The 19,157-nt window shown below is 37.8% G+C and overlaps 1 protein-coding gene across 1 annotated transcript; it reads right to left on the bottom strand.

The window, feature by feature from the left end:
* Nucleotides 1–6,438: 6,438 nt before the first annotated feature.
* Nucleotides 6,439–17,977, bottom strand: LOC129752227 (uncharacterized). Its single transcript, XM_055748014.1, has 6 exons — nt 17,050–17,977; nt 8,770–8,919; nt 8,442–8,701; nt 8,140–8,323; nt 6,758–6,990; nt 6,439–6,669 (listed from the first exon to the last, which is right to left on the bottom strand). Exons 1-6 carry the CDS (start codon nt 17,975–17,977, stop codon nt 6,439–6,441), a joined length of 1,986 nt encoding a protein of 661 aa, XP_055603989.1.
* Between the last annotated feature and the right edge of the window lie 1,180 nt (nt 17,978–19,157).

Below are 19,157 nucleotides of genomic sequence, written 5' to 3'. Positions count from 1 at the left end.
TCGTTATCCATGTATTTTTGGTTTTTTCTTTCACAAAATCAAAATTTATAACAAAAAATGTTGTCAATTGCTAAAAACTTCATTCTTACTTTGTTTTGAAAGAGAAAATGTTTCAACAGAGTCAAAATAAGAAGAACAGAGTTTCAGGAATGACCTGCTAATTATACCGAAAAACAAATTTGATCCACAATTATTCTATTCTCTTGAATATTCTATTCTCTCTTGTGCTCCAATAACAGCTCTGTTGGAACAATTTCTATTTCTAAGCAAAGCAAGAATGAGGTTCCTATCGATTTACAACATTCTTTGCAATAAATGTTGGTTTTGTGAAAGAAAATACCAAGAATACATAGATTACGATGTTTTCCATATAAACATCCGTCCAAAAAAGAATGAAATCGTCTGCTGGGCGATATTGAACCTCATCTTCAACCCGGCACCATTTTTGATCACGTTCATCGACTTTGACGAAACTTGGCCTGGTATTAGATCAAATATTTTCACATCTTTGAACCAAGTTTCAAGGTTTTTTAATGAAAATTGTAAAAGATACAGGAAATTTAGTGAAGCAATTCCAAATTTCCCTTTTTTATGGGAATAGCTGTAACTTTGATTCCCGTCATTGTAAAGACTTCAAATTTTGTGGAGTGTTAGTTGGATAGTTGAACTAGATTGTGTAAAATTTTCATGAAAAAAAAAAACCGAGAGAGAAATGGCAGCTTGTCAAAGTTGGAAGTGGGTGCACAGCTTCACGCGATTTCATTCTTTTTTGAACGCAACTGTATTTCTGACTTCAGGAAAAGGTTTATGCAAAAAATGTATGTCGAGATAAGCACTCCGCGGACCGATTAATATTTCTAGCTTGGAGGTGAAACGAGTACGAGATGAAATTTGGCAAGTCACATCACGCGACAAAGGTTGCTGAAATCACAGAAAAATCTGTAAGTTCACAGAATTTTAAGCAAATTTTTCTTCACAGAATCTGTGTCACATAACACAAAACTTTGAAAAATTTTCAGATTTCTCAAAATTTTTGAATTTTGAATAAATTTTCAAAATAATAATTCTTTTTTAATTTTTTTAGCTTAGCATTAAAAAAGTATGATAAAATTGGTAATTTTACTTGATTTCACCCAACTTTAATGTAAAAAAAATCCCAATTTATCATGAATTTTCATTTAAATTAAAGAAAAAAGTATCAAAGAAAACCATCACAGAATTTTTGGGTAAAGTCACAAAAAGTCAATTTTTTTTTTCTCAAAAACGCAAATTTTTTTTTCAGTAACCGTCACGTGCAAGACTTACAGAATTACCCCTACTCAAGAATGCCAAAATCACCGAAAAATCGAGCCAAAATCGAATGGTTTTAACCATATGAGGCCCTCAGAGCCAAAAGGGTATAAGTGACAAAATGATCGTTTTTTTTGTTAATGACATTTCATTTACATACTTTTAAGGTTTAATAAAAAATACGAATTTCCGAAAAATATATGGAAAATGGCCAAACACAATAACTTGAAAACGTTTTTTTCCTCAAAATATGCTATAACAGAAACAATATAATTTAGACAAACACCATTAATACGCTTTTACGTTCTTGAATGTTGATAAAATATAACACCAATAACAAAAAAAAATGAAAAAAAATTATGAGGACAAAAAACATAAAATTAAAAAAAACTCAGAAACAAATACATACAAAACAATAAAAATGACAAAAATATATTACAAAAACGATGCAAAATAAGAAAAATAACAAATATGATAAAAATTACAAACATTCTAAACGTAACAAAAATATTTCAAAATGTGTTTAAAAGATGATAAAACTGACTAAAATATGACTTAAAATTATCGAGAAATGATGAAAAATTGAGTTATTATTAATAATAATGGTTTATTTTTATTAATAAATAAGAGAAAAGAAGGGAAACAACCGTTTGATTTTGGCAACACACAACTCTCAAGCGTGTTGCCAAAAACTCAAGGCGTCTGTATTTAAACCACTGTACAGTTTTTTGCCAATGTTTATCTTTGAGTTCTTACACTAATTTGTGAGAACTTTATAAGCTTGGTAATATAAATCGAATCTTTTCCAAGAATAATATTTAAATATGTCATTTGTGTTTGTGTGGCATCACTTCTCGAGGAAATGAATAAAAAATAGCGTCACAAAAAACCGTCATAAATTTGTTGGGTACAGATCTCAGAAAAACAAGATTAATTTTTTCAAAAACACAATTTTTTTTTCGGCAGCTCAGCCCCTATTAGTGATCAACACAAAATCTTAAAAAAAAAATTCTCTCCGACGCACAATGGGAAAAAAATGTATAAACCGCGAAAAAAAATCAATATCTCCCCTCCTACACAAAACAAATCTGTAAAAAATACTTTCCTTTTGTGAAAATTTCCGCAGAATCGATTGGACGTAGTTTACCGCACGAGCTTACGAACGGAGTTTTGGTGCCTTTTTAACCTCTTATTCTTCTATATTTTGTAAACCTTCCAGAAAAAAAACTTATTAAGACTTGAAAATTTTGAGCAAAAATAGACTTACCCCGTGCAATTTCTTCTGAAGAATCGAATGGAGGCTGTTTGACCCACCGCACGCTTCGGAAAGTTTGGAAAACGTAAGGAAATTGAGGGTGAAAACAGCCATAACTCCATGGTTCGAAGCGTGCGGTGGCTCAAACATCCTCGATTCGATTCCTTGTAAAAAAATCAAATAAGATACGTCTCATTTGGTTCGAAATTTGGAAGTCCAAACATACTTTTTTCTGAAATAATTGAAACATGTAGGGGAATTGAGGGTGAAAACAGCCATAATTCCATTTTCCGAAGCATGCGGTGGCTCAAACAGAATCCATTTGATTTTGCAGAAAAAAACGCCCAAGATAAGTCTATTTTTGCTCGAAATTTTCAAGTCTAAATATGTTTTTTTTTATTGTTAACAAAATTTAGAGGGATTAGGGGTTAAAAAGGCACCATAACTCCGTTCGTAAGCTCGTGCGGTCTCTGAAGCTACGTCCAATCGATTTTCCGAAAATTGTCACTAAAGGAAGTTATGTTTTTGTAGATTTGTTTAGTGTAGGAGGGAAGATATTTATAAACTTTTTTCTCCATTGTGCAACGTTTCGATGTCATTTAATACCATCTTTAGTGATCAAATTTTTAAATATTTTAACAAAATCGAATTAAAATTATTTATTACCCAATAACATGGCAGTCTAATTGTTTGAAAAAAAAAATATTTGGAATTCTGGCAATCCAATTTAATGTTCTTTCCATTAATATTTCTATCACCAACGATTTGCATAGTTTTTTTTTTTTTTGACGTTTCCACATTTTAATTTGCCAATTTGGAAGCAGCTAGGAAGCTGGTCTTTTGTCGAGGTTGCCTTTTATGGCGAAACGCGCTATTCTGTGGAAAATTTATTGACCCGCTCTGTATTTAAGCTGGAAACTGAAACAATTTGAATGGGCAGCTAGCTCTAGGGGCAGTAAATCACCTTGATGAGCACCAGAACAGTGAATGATTTATTAACAGTGGACGGTTTCGATCTGCTTTTGAGAATCGCGAGAAATGTTGCCGGGAGCAGAAGCAGATTGGTTTGATTTCGTTGCCGATCTAAAAGCTGCGAGAAATTATTCAGTAAGACTTATAATTTGGTAGCAATTTCAAATTGTTTGATATTTTTAAAGCTACCTGTTTTGTTTAAAGTATACAATGCAATGTTTAAACAAATCTTCTGAGTGTTGGGGTAACATTTGTGAAAAACATTAAGATTGTATATTCAATGTAAAAAAACTACTAGAACTTCAAACCAAATTGACACGAAACAACCTCCCATCGATGAAGAAAGACATCGTAACAAAAACAAAAATAACTGAGTATATATACAAGCCACTTAGAGGACAACTTACTTTGTCAGAAAAGCAATCTATAGTTTGTCGTCTTTAATTTTCAGCGAGGTAAAGGTCTCAGCTGCTGACTTTTTTGAAAAGCTATACCCCGGTAACGGAACGTTGAACGTTGTAATGTACTTTAAACAAGAAAAATTACCTTGACAGATGGGATTTTTTTATATTTTATTTTTGGGAGACTCTCAAACACCGTCAAAAAATTAAGAAATGTTAGACAGCCAATATTCAAAATTTTTCACGATTCACCTGACAGGAAAAGCAATACCTGACGTTCATCGTTCGTTTTCCGAAATTAATTGAAGTAGACACGCGTGAAAGCACGTAACATGACGCAGAACAAAATGGCCGGAAAAAACTTTCCGCGCAATAATCGCTTATAACCGACGAAGTCGGGAAGTGGCAGGTTTACGCGAAACATTCTCAACCGGTCTTTGTTTTCAATGTCGAGCGTGCAAAGTTGATATGTACTTTTGAATTATCCTCAAATTCCCGGGAATTCCCTTTCCCGGTGCTGGTGTGTCTTGGCAATTCCACTCGGGAACTTTCGAAGGGTATGTTTTTGCCGCGCCCGGGAAGGAAAAACAATTTTCTCCCGCAGCATCATCTTTCCCGCGCTCACGCTAACACTTGACTTGTTCCCTGTCTGGCTGTCATTGTTTTTGTCAGGACCGAGTGAGGGCTGCTTCTTGTCAGAGGATCCAGGAAGAAGATGAATCTCATCGTCATTTCGCGTCAACAATGCGCTCGGTACCTTCAACCATTCTCTTGGAGTTGTTCGACGACATTTTCTTCGGAAGAAGTTACAGTCAAACTTTCGACATGACGGAGCTTCCAGGGCATTTTTTTTTGTAAATAAAAAATTATATTTTTATGAAATTATTTTGACTAGAATGGACTACGAAAAGTACTATGAAGTGGGCGCCTAGCAGGTGGTTTGTTGCAGGGGAGCTACCTCGAAAATCACTTCAAAGATTGTCATCAAATTTTGCACATGTGAACATTACATTACCGACCTATTTTACTGAAAATTTCATTAGATTTCGTTCATGCTATCAATAATTATTCACAAAAGAAAGAGATGCATTTTCATGCGCTGCAGAACACCACTGGTTCTCGATGTTATCAGTTTTTTGGAACTTCTTAAGGTTCCGCTTAACTATCACCCAATATTCTTCGATTGAACGACGTTCTGGTGTGTTGGGAAGGTTCTTATCTTTGGGCACAACCTGAATGTTGTTAGCGGCAAACCACTCCATGGCCTTTTTCCCATGATGGAAGGATGCCAGTACAGACAAGCCATGTTTCTTCAGGAAAGACAGCGAACGCTTTTGAAGACACTTTTTTACGTAAATTTCGTGGTTGACGATCCCGGGTTCAACGAAAATGACGTTTTTCAACCCACAGGTACAGATAGCTTGCCAAACGAGATATTTCTTGGCAAACTTCGATAGTTTAATAAGCTCAAAAATGTTTGCCACATTTTTGCTTCCGGATGTTGTATAATACTCTTGTCCAGGATGCTGTCTGAAGTCTGCCTTGTCGTAGGTTTCGTCATCCATTACCATCCATTACTCTTGCTTGGATACAATTTTGAAAACTAAAGATCTTATGTCAAAATTCAAGCATCATTCTACACACTCATACACTACATACATACTCATACCTACAAAATGAGGGGTGTTCAGGTTTTTTTTTAAATATGAATAATAAGAAAAAATACGGTGCATATGAGTTGACCACTTTTTGATCCGAACACCTTTTAGTGAGAGGTCTACTCGTGCTAGTGCGCTCGAAGGCAATACTCAAAGTCGAATCCACCCCAACAGCAACGACCTCGCATTCCACGACTCATGACCTGACATCTCCTCTAACGACTTAAGGCCTGACCTCTCCTCGTGTGCCGAATCGAGAGGAGCTTTGGCACCGTCTCACGACATAACTTGACGAACATAATTCCTTAAATTCACTATGTCCATGGCAACCGTTCTCCAATTTGTCGAACATCTCACATTCGCCAGATCACGCTCCACTTGGTCAAACCACCTCGCTCGTTTCGCCTTTGCTCGTCTTGTTCCTACCGGATTCGTAGCGAACACCTGTTTTGCAGGACAGTCGTCCGGCATTCTCACAACTTTTCCTGTTCAGCGAGTTCGTGGTTCATCATTCGCCTCCACACTCCGTTCTCCTGTACGCCGCCAAAGATGCCAAACACTCGTCGTTCGAATACTGCCGAGTGTGTGCAGGTTTTCCTCGAGCAATATCCAAGATTCATGCCCGTAGAGAACAACTGGTCTTATGAGCGTCATGTACAGGTTACACTGAATGCGAGGGCTAAGTCTTCTCGATAGCAGTTGCTTTTGGAGTCCATAGTAGGCATGACTTCCGCTAATAATTCGCCACCGGATCTCACGGCTGGTGTCATCGTCTGCGGTCACCCACCAGTGAGCCGCAGACAAAGAAGACCAAGTCTTATACTATCCACAGCTATTCCTACACACGCATTTTGTTTCGACGCTACACGGCCACTCCAGGCAGCGTAACGATGACGACTAGACGATCGCGATAGTTGCGCCAGGGCATTCCGGAAGGTCGGACACCCAGCGACACCTTGAATGTGATCGTTTGCACACACACCCATACCCGTACCCGAGAAGAAGTGATCATACGCAACACACCGTCTACACTTGTATGTAGAAACCACGACAATCGAAGGCCCTGTGGCCAAACTCCATACATCGGTAGCACCTGATTGGTTGTAAGTAGGAGGTAATCCATCACATCGACCATCCAACTTTTATCTGTCCGACTTGGAACACTTTTACGCAGCGCTCACTGGCAGTTTTACAAGTGCCACTTGTGTTCTGCTGTTGTGCGGGACAACTTTAAGCCGAATTGAGGCTTCGTGTATGGCGATTCCACATTGAGAGACTAACGCGTTACACCGTTCTTCTTCAGTCACCTCATCGAGGTGAATGACCTTCACGGTCACCAGATTTTTAACTGAGTGAACCTTAACTTGCTTCACAGAACTTCCTCCGCTATAGCTTAATCTTCCAAAGCCGTTCGCTTAATATCCGTTTAGGGGAAATTTAAGTTGTACTTTGATTTCGTTCTCCTGGCTGTAAATGTTAACCGATTTTGATGATATTACATTCATTGTGTAGGTAATTTATTCTAATTACTCAACATTTCAAAATTAGGTCGATATGTATTACCAGGTTATCAGAAACTGGATCAAAAAGTAAAAAGTCCGAAAAATCAATTTTATTTTTAAAATACTCATAACTTCTGACAGCTTTTCTGTATTTAACTGTTTCATTGATGTTTGAAATTGTCAAGAATCCATATCTATCCGACAATGTATAGATATGTTGGGGTCCAATGAAAGTTTAGACTGCTATTTCAGATCTTCCGGTAGAAAAAAATCTTATTTTAAAAAACCGACATCCAGTTTTGGCTTTGCTTAGCCGTATTTCATTTCACAATGAACCGATTTTCAAAACTCAAATTTTAATTTTTTGTCGTTAACTTGATCTCTATTTTCATAGAACATACTTGGTCTGTCAAAATTCCCAGTTCTTCAGTATATTGGAATGATGATTAGGATGTTTGAAATGTGCACTTCGGGTCATATTGACCCGAACAGCTTTGGAGGGCTAACGATAATCGCATCGTTTCTCTCGCGAATTTGACCCAGTGGCTTCTTAGGTGTTACCTGTGCTACGGATACCTCGCTACCCACTTCAAGTTTGCGTCTGACACGCCTAATACGCCGTACCTATTTTGGGAAAATAACTATCAACCTTATCTAGTTGGTATCACTCTATTCGCTACAATACGGTGTTCCGCTCATCTCCGCTAAAAAGAGCTGCGCTCGCGCCAGCTTCTTTGAACCTTCTGCTATGTCCCCTTGTAGTGGAGAGAGTCAATCTCCTAGTTATTGACATTGAGCTTCTTGACATTTCCTTCCAAATGCTGAAAATTGTCATCCGCTTTATCATTGTTATTGTTGTTTATTGTTTATCAAAAGATCACATATTGATCCAAATGATAAGTTAAAAGTTGAAGACGAACTGATATTACACGGAATTTACCCTATACTATATTTAAATAAAGCACTAAGGATTCTTTTTCGGAATAATTCCCTCGAAACGTCAAAATCATAATGATCGGAGAAGCAGTTTAACTTCCTTATTACACCAATTAGCGCTGTACTAGAGCCGTAGTTGTTCTGTCGAAGAGGAGCAAAAAGCTGAAGATCACGATTCCTCAGGCTTAGAGATCGTACGCTGAGTTGGAGTGCTTCTAACAGTGCGGGGCAGTCGGTTCTCGACGAAAGCAGATCGGCGACAATAGAGGCCCGTGTTGCTTTCCGGCGAGCCTGCAGCGTGTTTCGTAGCTGGGAAGTCGAAACGGGTCTTGCCAGTTCAGATTCCGGAGAGCGAAACGCAAAAAACGCCTCTGAATGGCCTCGATACGCTCCGAGCCATTTTGGTAGTATGGGCAAACGAAATTACCGTGCATTTGTTCCGATTCAAGGGAAGGCAATTGACATCACACCAGGCGGCGAAGATGTTAAACTGGCTCTGCAAGACGTTGACATCTTCTTCGGGGCTGTTGATGGGTTGAAACAATTTCAAGTCGTCGGCATACGCCAGTTTTGGTCCATCAAGAATCAGCAGCACGTCGTTGAAGTAGATCAGGAAAATAATGGGTCCTAGGTGGCTCCCTTTAGGTACTCCAGAAGAGGCAGGGAATCGATTGGAAAATGATTCATCTGTTCGTACAATAAAATCCGTCCTACCAGGTAGCTATGGAACCATTCCAGTAAAGAGCCGCAAATACCGATACGATCTAGTTTGGCTATGGCCATTTTGTGGTTTACCTTGTCGAAAGCCGCGGACAGGTCGGTGTAGATTTCGTTGGTTTGAGATACTCTGGCAAAGCTGTCTTGCATGGAAGAAAGAACGTCAACAGGTTTGTTGTCGTAGAGCGCTTAAGCATGAATCAATGTGGTTCGTTTGAGAAATAAAATTTGCAATGCGAGAAAAATGGATCTAATACAACCAGCTTAAACAGTTTGGCAATCGCACATAGGGCAGAACCATCGCGATAATTTTTAACATTCTTCCTGTCACCTTTTTTTGTAAGCCATGTAAGGATACATGTAAGCCTCTTTCCATTTGGAAGGGAACGTGGGAAAGACTGGATTTTAGCTTTGCAGTCGTTCTCAAGATGGTATCGTTGTCGATTACGATGTGATGAAAGGAGGTACTCTGACGTAGGACGTTACTAGTCGCAATAGTCAACTGGTCCGTGGATATTGAACCAGAATCGAACGTACTACGGAATTTGTCAGCGAAGAGGTTACAAATATCATGATCCGACTTGTCGACGACGTAGCCGACTTGTCTTCCAAAAACATGTAGGACGGTAAGCCCGATTCTTTCCGTTGGTCCTTAATGTACCTGCCAAAACGATTTTGGTCTAGTTTTAAAACCTCGCTGTATCCGGATAAAGTGGGCATGGTAACAACGCGTGCATACTTTTTTATAAGCTGAGTTAAATTTGCGATATTGGTTTTTTGCGTGAAGAGACTGTGCCTCATGTAGTAGCGAAGGGCTACAGCGTCAAGAGACTTTGAAATCTTGCACATTGCTCTTTCAACTCCCGAGGCAAATTCCATCGTGCCATAACGGATGGTCTCAGGATTTCGATGTAGATAACCGCTTGCGATCGGCTGCTGATCCTTCGGTCTCTCTGGGCTTTTCAAGATCGGGCTCGAAACTTCAACATCCTTCCTTAGACGCGCTCCTGCTACTACCACCCGCCCTTTTGAGCGAGAGCGATCTCATCAAACCACCACCCATTCTCGGTGTATCCATAATTCCCAAGGCTCCTCTATTTTTGCTTATATTTTCATGCGGTCCCAACTCCAAGGGAGAGTCCGCTCTCCGCAGGTGTGGTCGCCTTTATGGACCCCCGGTTTCCCCTTTCGGAACCTGACACAGGGCAAGACCAGCTCAAAGTAGGAAAAAGCGACGTCCACACCGACTGGGTGGTCAGACCAGATGAATTCGTAAAATTTTTTAGTGTTAGCAATATTTCTAGTGGAATATAAACACTGCTTAAAAACGAACACACACACATATAGGATCTCAGTGGAACTTCACGTTTCTTTGAAGAGATCTGAATTCTACTTAAGACTAAAGCGTAAGGATATAATGGCTAGCATCTTACTAATGCTAACACCACCAGCCCACAGAAAGAGTACTATGTATGCCGTGACCGAGACTCGATCTCATGACCTCTGGCTTAGAAGATTGAAACGCTATCCTCTAGGCCACGGTCGAATGACGGCCACGGTGATTGAAAAGTCCTGTTTATAACACCATTTTTATTTTTTTTGTAAACATGATTTAAAAGTCCGTGACGAGTTTGTGTAGGATGTTTTTTTAATCATTTTTATAAAATGTGATGAAAATCATAAAATAGAATCGAATTCGCCTGAGTGTGCATCGTGCAATGATTTGATTGTTATGAATCAATGTTATCAATGAAAAAAGTTGAAAATTTTGCTATATGCCGACGAAAATGGACAAACAAAGGCTGGAAAATCTTGAATTTTTGACCGGGAAAACCGTGAAAAAACGGGAATTTCAAAATGAAAAAGTTGGTTATATGATTTAAATCGCCGTAATTTTTATGATTATAATTTTAATAGCATGTGCGGCGGAATGAAAACTAGAGAGAATTTATTTTATAGAAATTTGAAAGAAAGGTGGATAGACAGGCATTAGTGTGCCAATAGGAGAAAGCTTGATAAGTGTTGAAATTTTAGGCTAGAGGGCATGTTGATGAAAAGCTCCCATGAATTGCTCCCGCCTTTGCTATGCACTAGCTAACTATAAATGAGAAACTCAGAAAGAGAATTCCCATGTATAGAGAGCCTAGTGATTTGAGAGCGTGTTTTTACGCACACTTCCAACGAGCAAAAACGTAACAACCCATGGACCTACTGAGCTTTCCTTATGCGAGAACAGTTCCATGCCATTAAAATTATTATCATAAAAAATTACGGCGATTAAAATAATATAACAAACAGTCATTGGCAAAAAGAAAAAAAATACAACAAGAAAATTGACACTTGGCCAAAAAGTAAGAACGCGGAATAGATAAAATGTGAAATGCGAAAAAATCGACAAGTAACAACTATTCGCAGCAAATCTAAAAAATGGCAACGTCGCTAGAACTGTTCTCGCATAAGAAAAGCTCAGTAGGCCCATGGGTTGTTAGGTTTTTGCTCGTTGGAAGTGTGCGTAAAAACACTCTCTCAAACCACTAGGCTCGCTATACATGGGAATTCTCTTCCGAGTTTCTCATGTATAGTTAGCTAGTGCAGAGCAAAGGCGGGAGCAATTCATGAGCGCTTTTCATCAACATGCCCTCTAGCCTAAAATTTCAACACATATCAAGCTTTCTCCTATTGGCGCACTAATGCCTGTCTATCCACGTTTCTTTGTAGTTTCTATAAAATAAATTCTCTCTAGTTTTCATTCCGCCGCACATGCCATTAAAATTTTAATCATAAAAATGAAAAAGTTGTGGCAACCCTGGATATAGGATTTATTTTATTTCGTTTGGTACAATGCGGTTACGCTGGAATTACAATGCCAGTTATAAGAGAGCTTGTTAATGCCGGTCCGGCATAGAATCTTATATCGATAATTACACCTCCAAGTTCATTATTGGAGAAAGGTCTGATTTATCCAGATCAACTTCCAAATTTTGATTTTTATCTTTATCCTGATTCTCATCCAGATTATATTTTTGTTCTAGATTCTGACTATGATCCTGATTCTGACTTTGATTTTAATCTTGATCGTGATTCTTGTCTTGCTCCGGATCCACATCTTTATCGTACACCAAGTTCTTGTAAGATTCTGACCTAAATACTGATCCCTACTCAAATTATGATAACTTGCACTACCTTGATCCCGGTTCTGTTTTAAGGCCTAAAATTTAACCACTAAACCTCCTCATAGATGCTTAAGATTAGTATTTCGGCAGTCCAATAATTAGCACCTTGAACACGTTCGTCTCCTAGAGTGGGTGACGCAAAATACGTCGAAATTTAAAAATTCTAAACACATTGACTCGTCTAACAACCATATCATTCACTGTTCTCTAGCCGAAATTTGAAGCCTAAACAATATTTCCTGTTTGTGTTTTGGTTTTTCAAAGTTTGACACATTTTAAGTGAGTGACGCTTAGCGTCGAGCATGTTAATGGCTAGCTTCACGAGGAAAAAATTGGGGTACAAAAATTGCTACCGAGTTCTAAAAGGGGGGATGCCTTTAAACTTTAGTTTTTTTTTTTTTTGTAGAACTGTGCACTTTCTACCCAAAAAGATACTGGAATGAATGTCTTTTCTTGTGAAACATTCTACGTAACGCGATACTTGTTCTCAACCTAAAATTTTCTTCCCTTTAGTGTTACCGTAAGATGTAGTTTTAAGTCGGAACAGGAAATTTTGACAAATATGCTCATTCCAGTTTTAATTATTTTTTTTTAGATCAAATTTTTTACTAAAAAATTGCAAAAATCAACGCCCCACTGTATGCCGGATGCCTATAACGCGTGAAAGGGCGAATTCGGAAAGATGGAAAGCAAAACGAGTAGTTGCCATAGGTATTCATCCGACTCCGGTTTGCAGCCAAGTGATTTATACGCGTATGCTGCTGTTGCCCCTGGTATAGCAACTTCTTTCATGAAACCCCTTTGCGCTTCGCTCGCGCACAACTTAGAACAATGCCACTTGAGGAGGACTTTTCCCTATTGGCTGCCGCGCCGGTACAAACGTATATCCGAAACCCCCCTTAGGGCATTTCCCGCCCCCCCACTCGCTGCTTTTTCTGCTGACTTTTCAATGGAGCCTCCATTGGGAAATTTTCCGTTGGGGGTGGACATGTGCGGGCGGAGAGAAAACCCGGTGCCGATTTCAAGAAGTGCATTTAGAAGATTAAACTTTTCACTTGATTTGTGTGGGACTTTGTGAGAATGTTTTGTCGGTGGGCTTTCAGTTGTTGTTTCTGTTTTTTTTTTCTGTTGATGTTGTTCAGGGCTAAAACATTAACTCTCAGCGCGTTTCACCGGGGATAACTTTTCTTTTGTTGGAAAGAGCTGGAAAAAAGTCAACAGGGCGGGTTTTTTCGCTCTGCTCCTGCACTTTACAAGGCATGGAAATTATGGGGGAATTGTTTTAGAAAATAGTTGGAAACTTGAAAGATTTTTCCCCTGATAGCAAGTTATCGTAAAGTTTATTTGAAAAAAAGTATCCTCCCGCCTGAAGTTGTTTGATTTATTTTCTTAGAGTTCTTCTCCAGAGGGATGAAATTCAAGACAATTTTCTTCCGGGAGGTAACTTCTACATTTTCTTCAATCTGACAGCTCGACTACTTCCTAATCTGTTAGAGATTGACAGACAAATCCGAAGGTAGTCTCGTAGCCTTCTTCCGACTTAAACAGTCAGTTTCTTTCTCTGAAATTTTTTAATTTAAAAAAACCTATCAGCACTTTGGCACTTCTACGATTGCCGAATAAAAACATAAATCACCATTAATTGCTCGAAAATTTCCGAATTCCTGAGTACCTCATTTGCATTTGGTAGCATTCGATTTTGTTTTTAATTAATTAAAATTATAGCACCTCGTCCGGCAAACATTTTCATCTCGGCAAAAGAGTATCTAAATAAATCGATGCAAGATTTGTGATCATTCGGGACCGGTTTTCTCCGTGTAGGTAATTTCACAGTTTCTCTTGATTTAATCCAACGGATAATGAGATAGACTATGCTGCAGCTCTTTGCTGATGCTGGGTTGCATCGAACGAGATTTGGATTTCGGTTTGATGTTTCTGTCGACATGCCGGCGGCATTCAATCAGTGTATCGACCGAACGGGTGCTCTAATAATTTCTAATTTAATTTGCAATTTAAATCGATTCCTGTGTCGTTGGGACTCGTTAGTTTGTTTGGATTGTTGATTAATGTGTTTGAATATGTATTAAAATTTGAAATGGTTCATGTTTGAATATTTAGAGACAACTTGAATCACTTTGTGAAAATTGGCTGTCAACAAGCATCTTCATTTTCCAAGGATGTTGTCGTTGTCTCCTAAAACTAATTGAAATTTATAACTTTTTTATCCCGACTGTCAGGGTTAGTTTTTCGCTTAGAGTTTCTTTCAACGTTAAACGTTTCGCTGGCGGAACATAAATTTTCGAAAAGAAAAATGCTTTACACTTCAAGCCAGCAGCTGAGACGCTCCCCTATCTCATCTGACGATGACGACAAACTATAAATTGCAATAGCTAACAAACTATCTACGTTGTCTTGTCTAGTTAAGTGGCTTGTACGTACTATGTAGTTGGTTTGTTTTTTATTGACAGGTACTCGAGTTTCAAGTCAATTTGGTTCATGGTTCTAAATTGTTTCATTAGTTTGAACATGCAATGTAGATGTTTTTGCAAGTGTCACCCTGTGCACTGTTTCAGTAAATCGATCCAAATTTAGTTCAAATTCTTGGAGGACTCTCAACTTTAATTATTGTGTACTTATCTAGTAGATACATGATTTAAAAAAATGTTTAACCCTAATCCGTTCTTGTGTGTCAATATGACACTATTAGAAGACTTCTCAGCCGATTTTTACAAAATTTATAGTTTTGTAAACCTTGTAATGTAACTCAAATATGTTTTTCAGGCGTTATTGATTTACAACACTTCAGTTTTCCGTTATTCAAAGTCTAAGAAAAAAATTAGAAAAAACAAGCTACGGAAAAAAACTGTAGATCTGCTACGGAATTATCAAAAAAATTTCACTTAGTGACTAAGAAAGCTGTACGTTGCACATAACGATATATTTTTTAATTTGTTTTAGTTATATCATGACTAAAAAATGCAAAAACCGTACTTTTCAATGAACCGTCAATTTTTTTTATGTCTTACCAGATAAATTTTGGAAAGAGTATTGGAAAGTTTACGTAATTTTGGACATTCTCGCATCTTTAGATTTACAAAATACGAAACACAGAATTTTTGACGAATTTTCAAAGGTGGCTGTTTTTTGAACTTTTTGTAAGTTTTCAATTTTTCTCAATTCCTAAGTAAGACTTAAATTCAACTTTGCCCCGCACCGCATCACGATTGGAGCTATATCAAAAAGGTTCTAGCCGATTAAGGCCAATTACAAAATTTAAAATGGAAAAAAGGAATTTCAAATTGACCCCGAGATATTTGGATTTATATCCATGCTCTTTGTATCTCTTCAAAATTTCATATTTAGAGAATAACTAAAACACTGAAGTTCTGAGATTTTTTTGAATATCATTTCCGGATTTAGCGACCAATTTGACAAAAGAAAAAGAGGTCAGTTAATGAGGTTCACGTTTTTAAATAGAAATTTTTAAATGGTGTAATTTTTTCGAGTGTTGTTGAACATAGAAGTTTGATTATTTGTGATTATTTTTCAAATAATCAAGCATAACAATTGACATTTCTCATTGTAGATTTTTTTTTTATTTATTATCGTCTTTGGTTGAATTACCGTCCAGACTAATAGCTTAAATCTAAGAAATTTTGCTAAGTGCTAATTTAAACCTACGTTTACACATATTAAAATCAAACAAGTGACACACTGAGTTAAAACGTTCACAACACTTTTCAATAGGATGATTTCTGCCATATGCGGTACGATGATAGGGTATCCAAAGAAACTGGCGTTGTCGAAGTGACCTTGTAGGAACGTAGATATTGACACGTTGAAGTATGTACGGGGAGTCGACGCGGTGAGTCAAGGTATTAAAAATGAAAACTTGCTGCAATTCGATACGACGCTTTTCAAGTGTGGTTAGGGATATCAGGGCACATCTCTGCTCATACGGTGCAAGTCGGAGCGGTTCGTTCCACGGGAGACGCCGTAGAGCGTATCTGACGAAGCTACGTTGAACCCGTTCTAGGCGGTTGCATTGTGTAATCTGAGTAGGAGCCCACACCTGGACGGCATACTCCAGTATGCTACGAACTGACGAACAATAAATGGCTTTCAGTGCGTATACGTCGTCGAAACCTTCGGTGTTCCGGCGCAGAAACCCAAGGCGGCATCCATAAATTACGTAACGCAAAAAATGCACTTTTTTTACCCCCTCCCCCCCGTATGTCACAAATCGTCACGTTTCGATGTACCCCCCTATGAAAATTACGTAACGCTGATGATTACCCCCCCCCTCTTTTCATGTTTTTGAATAATGATTTTAGATGGTAAGAAAAGATTTTAACACAAATTTTTTTAACGTTCTTCGAAACGGAATTAATATCTATCCAAATCGCTTCTTAGTTCTCATTGATGATAACTCTCTGATAAAATGAAACGATTGCCTTATTAATAGTTGTTCTGTGCTTGTAAACTGATGATCTACCATATTTAATTTATTTTGTTCAAGGAGCATAATTTGTTATGCGAAATATACTCCACTTAGTAATATTCGTCGGAATAACCAAAATTGCAGTTTGCAAATTGAGAAAAATAGTAAAATTTCCGTCTTAAGGATGAATTGAGTTCCTGGGAGTAATTGTACACATTTTCTAGCGATTATTTCTTGGATATCCAATACAAAGTTTAAAGAATCTATCTCAGAATCATTAAAGAGGAAAGGTTACTGGTTTGTAACCTTCATCATGTTGAAGCTTACAAATTTTAAGCTGATTTTGGTTTGTTTAGCATTCTGCAAACATTGCATGACATCAAAATCGCTGCGTATAACTGAAATTTTTAAGGAAAAAATCGTTACGTAACGACGAGCATACCTCCCCCCCTCCCCTATGTCACAATTCGTAACGCTCGAGCTTACTCCCTCCCCCCCCTAGGAGCGTTACGTAATTAATGGATGTCCCCCAAGTGCAGCAAATCCTTTTGCAGAGGTGAGCGCAATGTGTTCGGAGAAAGTAAGTCTGTAATCAATTTTCACTCCCAGGTCAAGAATAGACTTCACATTCTCCAAGCAGAATCCTGATAGTTGGTAGTCAAATCTGATCATGTTTCGGGAACGGGTAAAGTTGATGATCTTACACTTTTTAGCATTGGCCTCCATTCCGTTCATTCGGCACCAGTTTTCTAACGAGACAATGTCAGCTTGAAGGGCGAGACAGTCTACAGTGCTTACAATCTTTCGAAAAAGCTTCAGATCGTCGGCATACATTAGCGTATCGGATTGAAGAGTTGCACAGAGATCGTTAACGAAGATTATGAAGAGAAGAGGCCCGAGATGGCTTCCTTGAGGTACACCTGATGGGATGGCAAATGTTCTCGAACGTGAGCTGTTGACTTTCGTGAAAGCATGACGGTCGTTGAGGTACGACGCAATCCAGTCAAGTGCCCAATCAGGGAAACCTATACGATCCAGCTTTTCAATTAGTATTTTATGCGGTACGCGGTCGAATGCTTTCGCAAAATCAATGTAGATAGAATCGACTTGACAACCTTTCTCCATACAGTCACTCAATGAGCTTACGTAGCACATCAGGTTGGTAACGGTCGACCTTTGTTTCACAAAACCATGTTGAGCCTCGCAGATCAAAGATTTAACAGCAGCATATATCCGTTCGTGCATCAAGACTTCAAAAATCTTCGAGATGGAGTTCAAAATCGAAATAGGACGATAGTTTTCCACGCTGTGAACATTTCCCGATTTATGTATTGGAGAGATAGCGGCAATTTTCCATGCTCTTGGGAACGATCTTTCTGTGATTGAACGATTTAGAACTCTGCAAATCGGGGCAGCTAAAGGTGCTGCACATAGTTTTAAAAATGCGGGAGGTATGTTATCTGGACCAGCACCCTTCGTTGGGTCAACTGCGGACAACTTCTCGTAGATTTCCTGAATAGTGAAGTACGGTACAGGCAAGTTGATATCGTTGGATTGTAAAGAGGCAAGGTAGTTGTTGTCTCCGTCAGTACCAGCTGAACAATAAACACTCTGGAAAAAGTCTGCAAACATATTTGCAGATTCCGTCGGGTTGGAAGCAATGGCACCATTAAATGTCAAATCAACGGGAATTGATGCGTTTCGTTTTCTATTTTTAAAATATTTCCAGAAAGATGAGGGATCGCGTTTAAAATTTTGTTGAAGTTGAGAAACATGTCGACGATAGAGCAGATCATTTGATTAATATGGTCACGAAATGGTTTTTGTAGGCTAACTTTCTCTTTTTTTTCTTCTTTTTCAGATAAGGTAAGCTGCTCGTAATGATCAATGAGAATAACTTTCATCGATGGTAAGACAAATCATTCAATGAAATAAGTCCGTCCAAAATATATGATAAACGTATATTTACACATCAAAAACTGTTTTTCCATCAGCTCATTATTCTTAATTAAAATCACGTTTCAATGCTGAATGTTTAAATTTCAGAGATAGAATGTTTGAATTTTTTTTTATCAATATACTCATCATAAACCCTTCTGGCAACAAAGAAGCTCATTTTTGACTTTTCAATATCCAATTTTTAACTTTTTCAGCAAATTTGTTAAAGAAATTACTACGTTTAGGCATATGGTAAAAAAATATTAGAGACTTACTTCCAGTTTTAGTACGCCATTTTTTCTTCGGAATTCAGCAGAAACCAAACAAAATCAAACATACTATGTTAGTTTATTTCAAAATGGTTCAAAATGTTCGTTATACTTAAGAAAGTTGATTCTTGATTCAAAATGTTTAGTTTAAAATACTTAGTAATATTCTCTAGGGTTCCCAAAACAAAGAAATCAGATAGGATTTCCATATGATTTTTCAATTGAACACTTGAATCTCAAAAACTACAGCTACAATTTATAGCAAAATTGAATCAAAACCCTTCGATGAATGTTCGTATTGGTCACTTCAAATTAGACTCAAACTAGATGTTTTCATAACTCTTTTGAACAGCTTTTGAAATATCTGAAACATTGGAAATTTGCGGTATCAAATCGACATTTCAATGGTGCAATTTGTTCATACGTTAAATTCATGCAGGTTCTCCGTTTTTTTTTTTTACCTTTTTTTTCTAAGGGAATTTAAACTAAGATGGTTTATTCATCCCGAAGAGGTACTCCGTAGAGATGGGTTTAGCTTAATTCTTCTATAAGAGGTAGTTTTTGTAAAACAAACATTTTTTTTATTAAATATAGTGGTCCACGGA

Source organism: Uranotaenia lowii, chromosome 3 (assembly GCF_029784155.1).
Source record: "Uranotaenia lowii strain MFRU-FL chromosome 3, ASM2978415v1, whole genome shotgun sequence".
Lineage (NCBI taxonomy): Eukaryota > Metazoa > Arthropoda > Insecta > Diptera > Culicidae > Uranotaenia > Uranotaenia lowii.
This window is presented reverse-complemented; position numbering and strand designations above follow the sequence as displayed.

Bases quoted from the DNA above. Each gene is read 5' to 3' on its own strand.
- LOC129752227 (XM_055748014.1), bottom strand. From the start codon at position 17,977: ATGTTTGCAGACTTTTTCCAGAGTGTTTATTGTTCAGCTGGTACTGAC. The intron at 8,702-8,769 runs GTATTTGCGGCT...TTGTACGAACAG, and splicing joins AGCCAAACTAGATCGTATCG to ATGAATCATTTTCCAATCGA. The intron at 6,670-6,757 runs GTGAGCGCTGCG...ACAACCAATCAG, and splicing joins TGGCACTTGTAAAACTGCCA to GTGCTACCGATGTATGGAGT.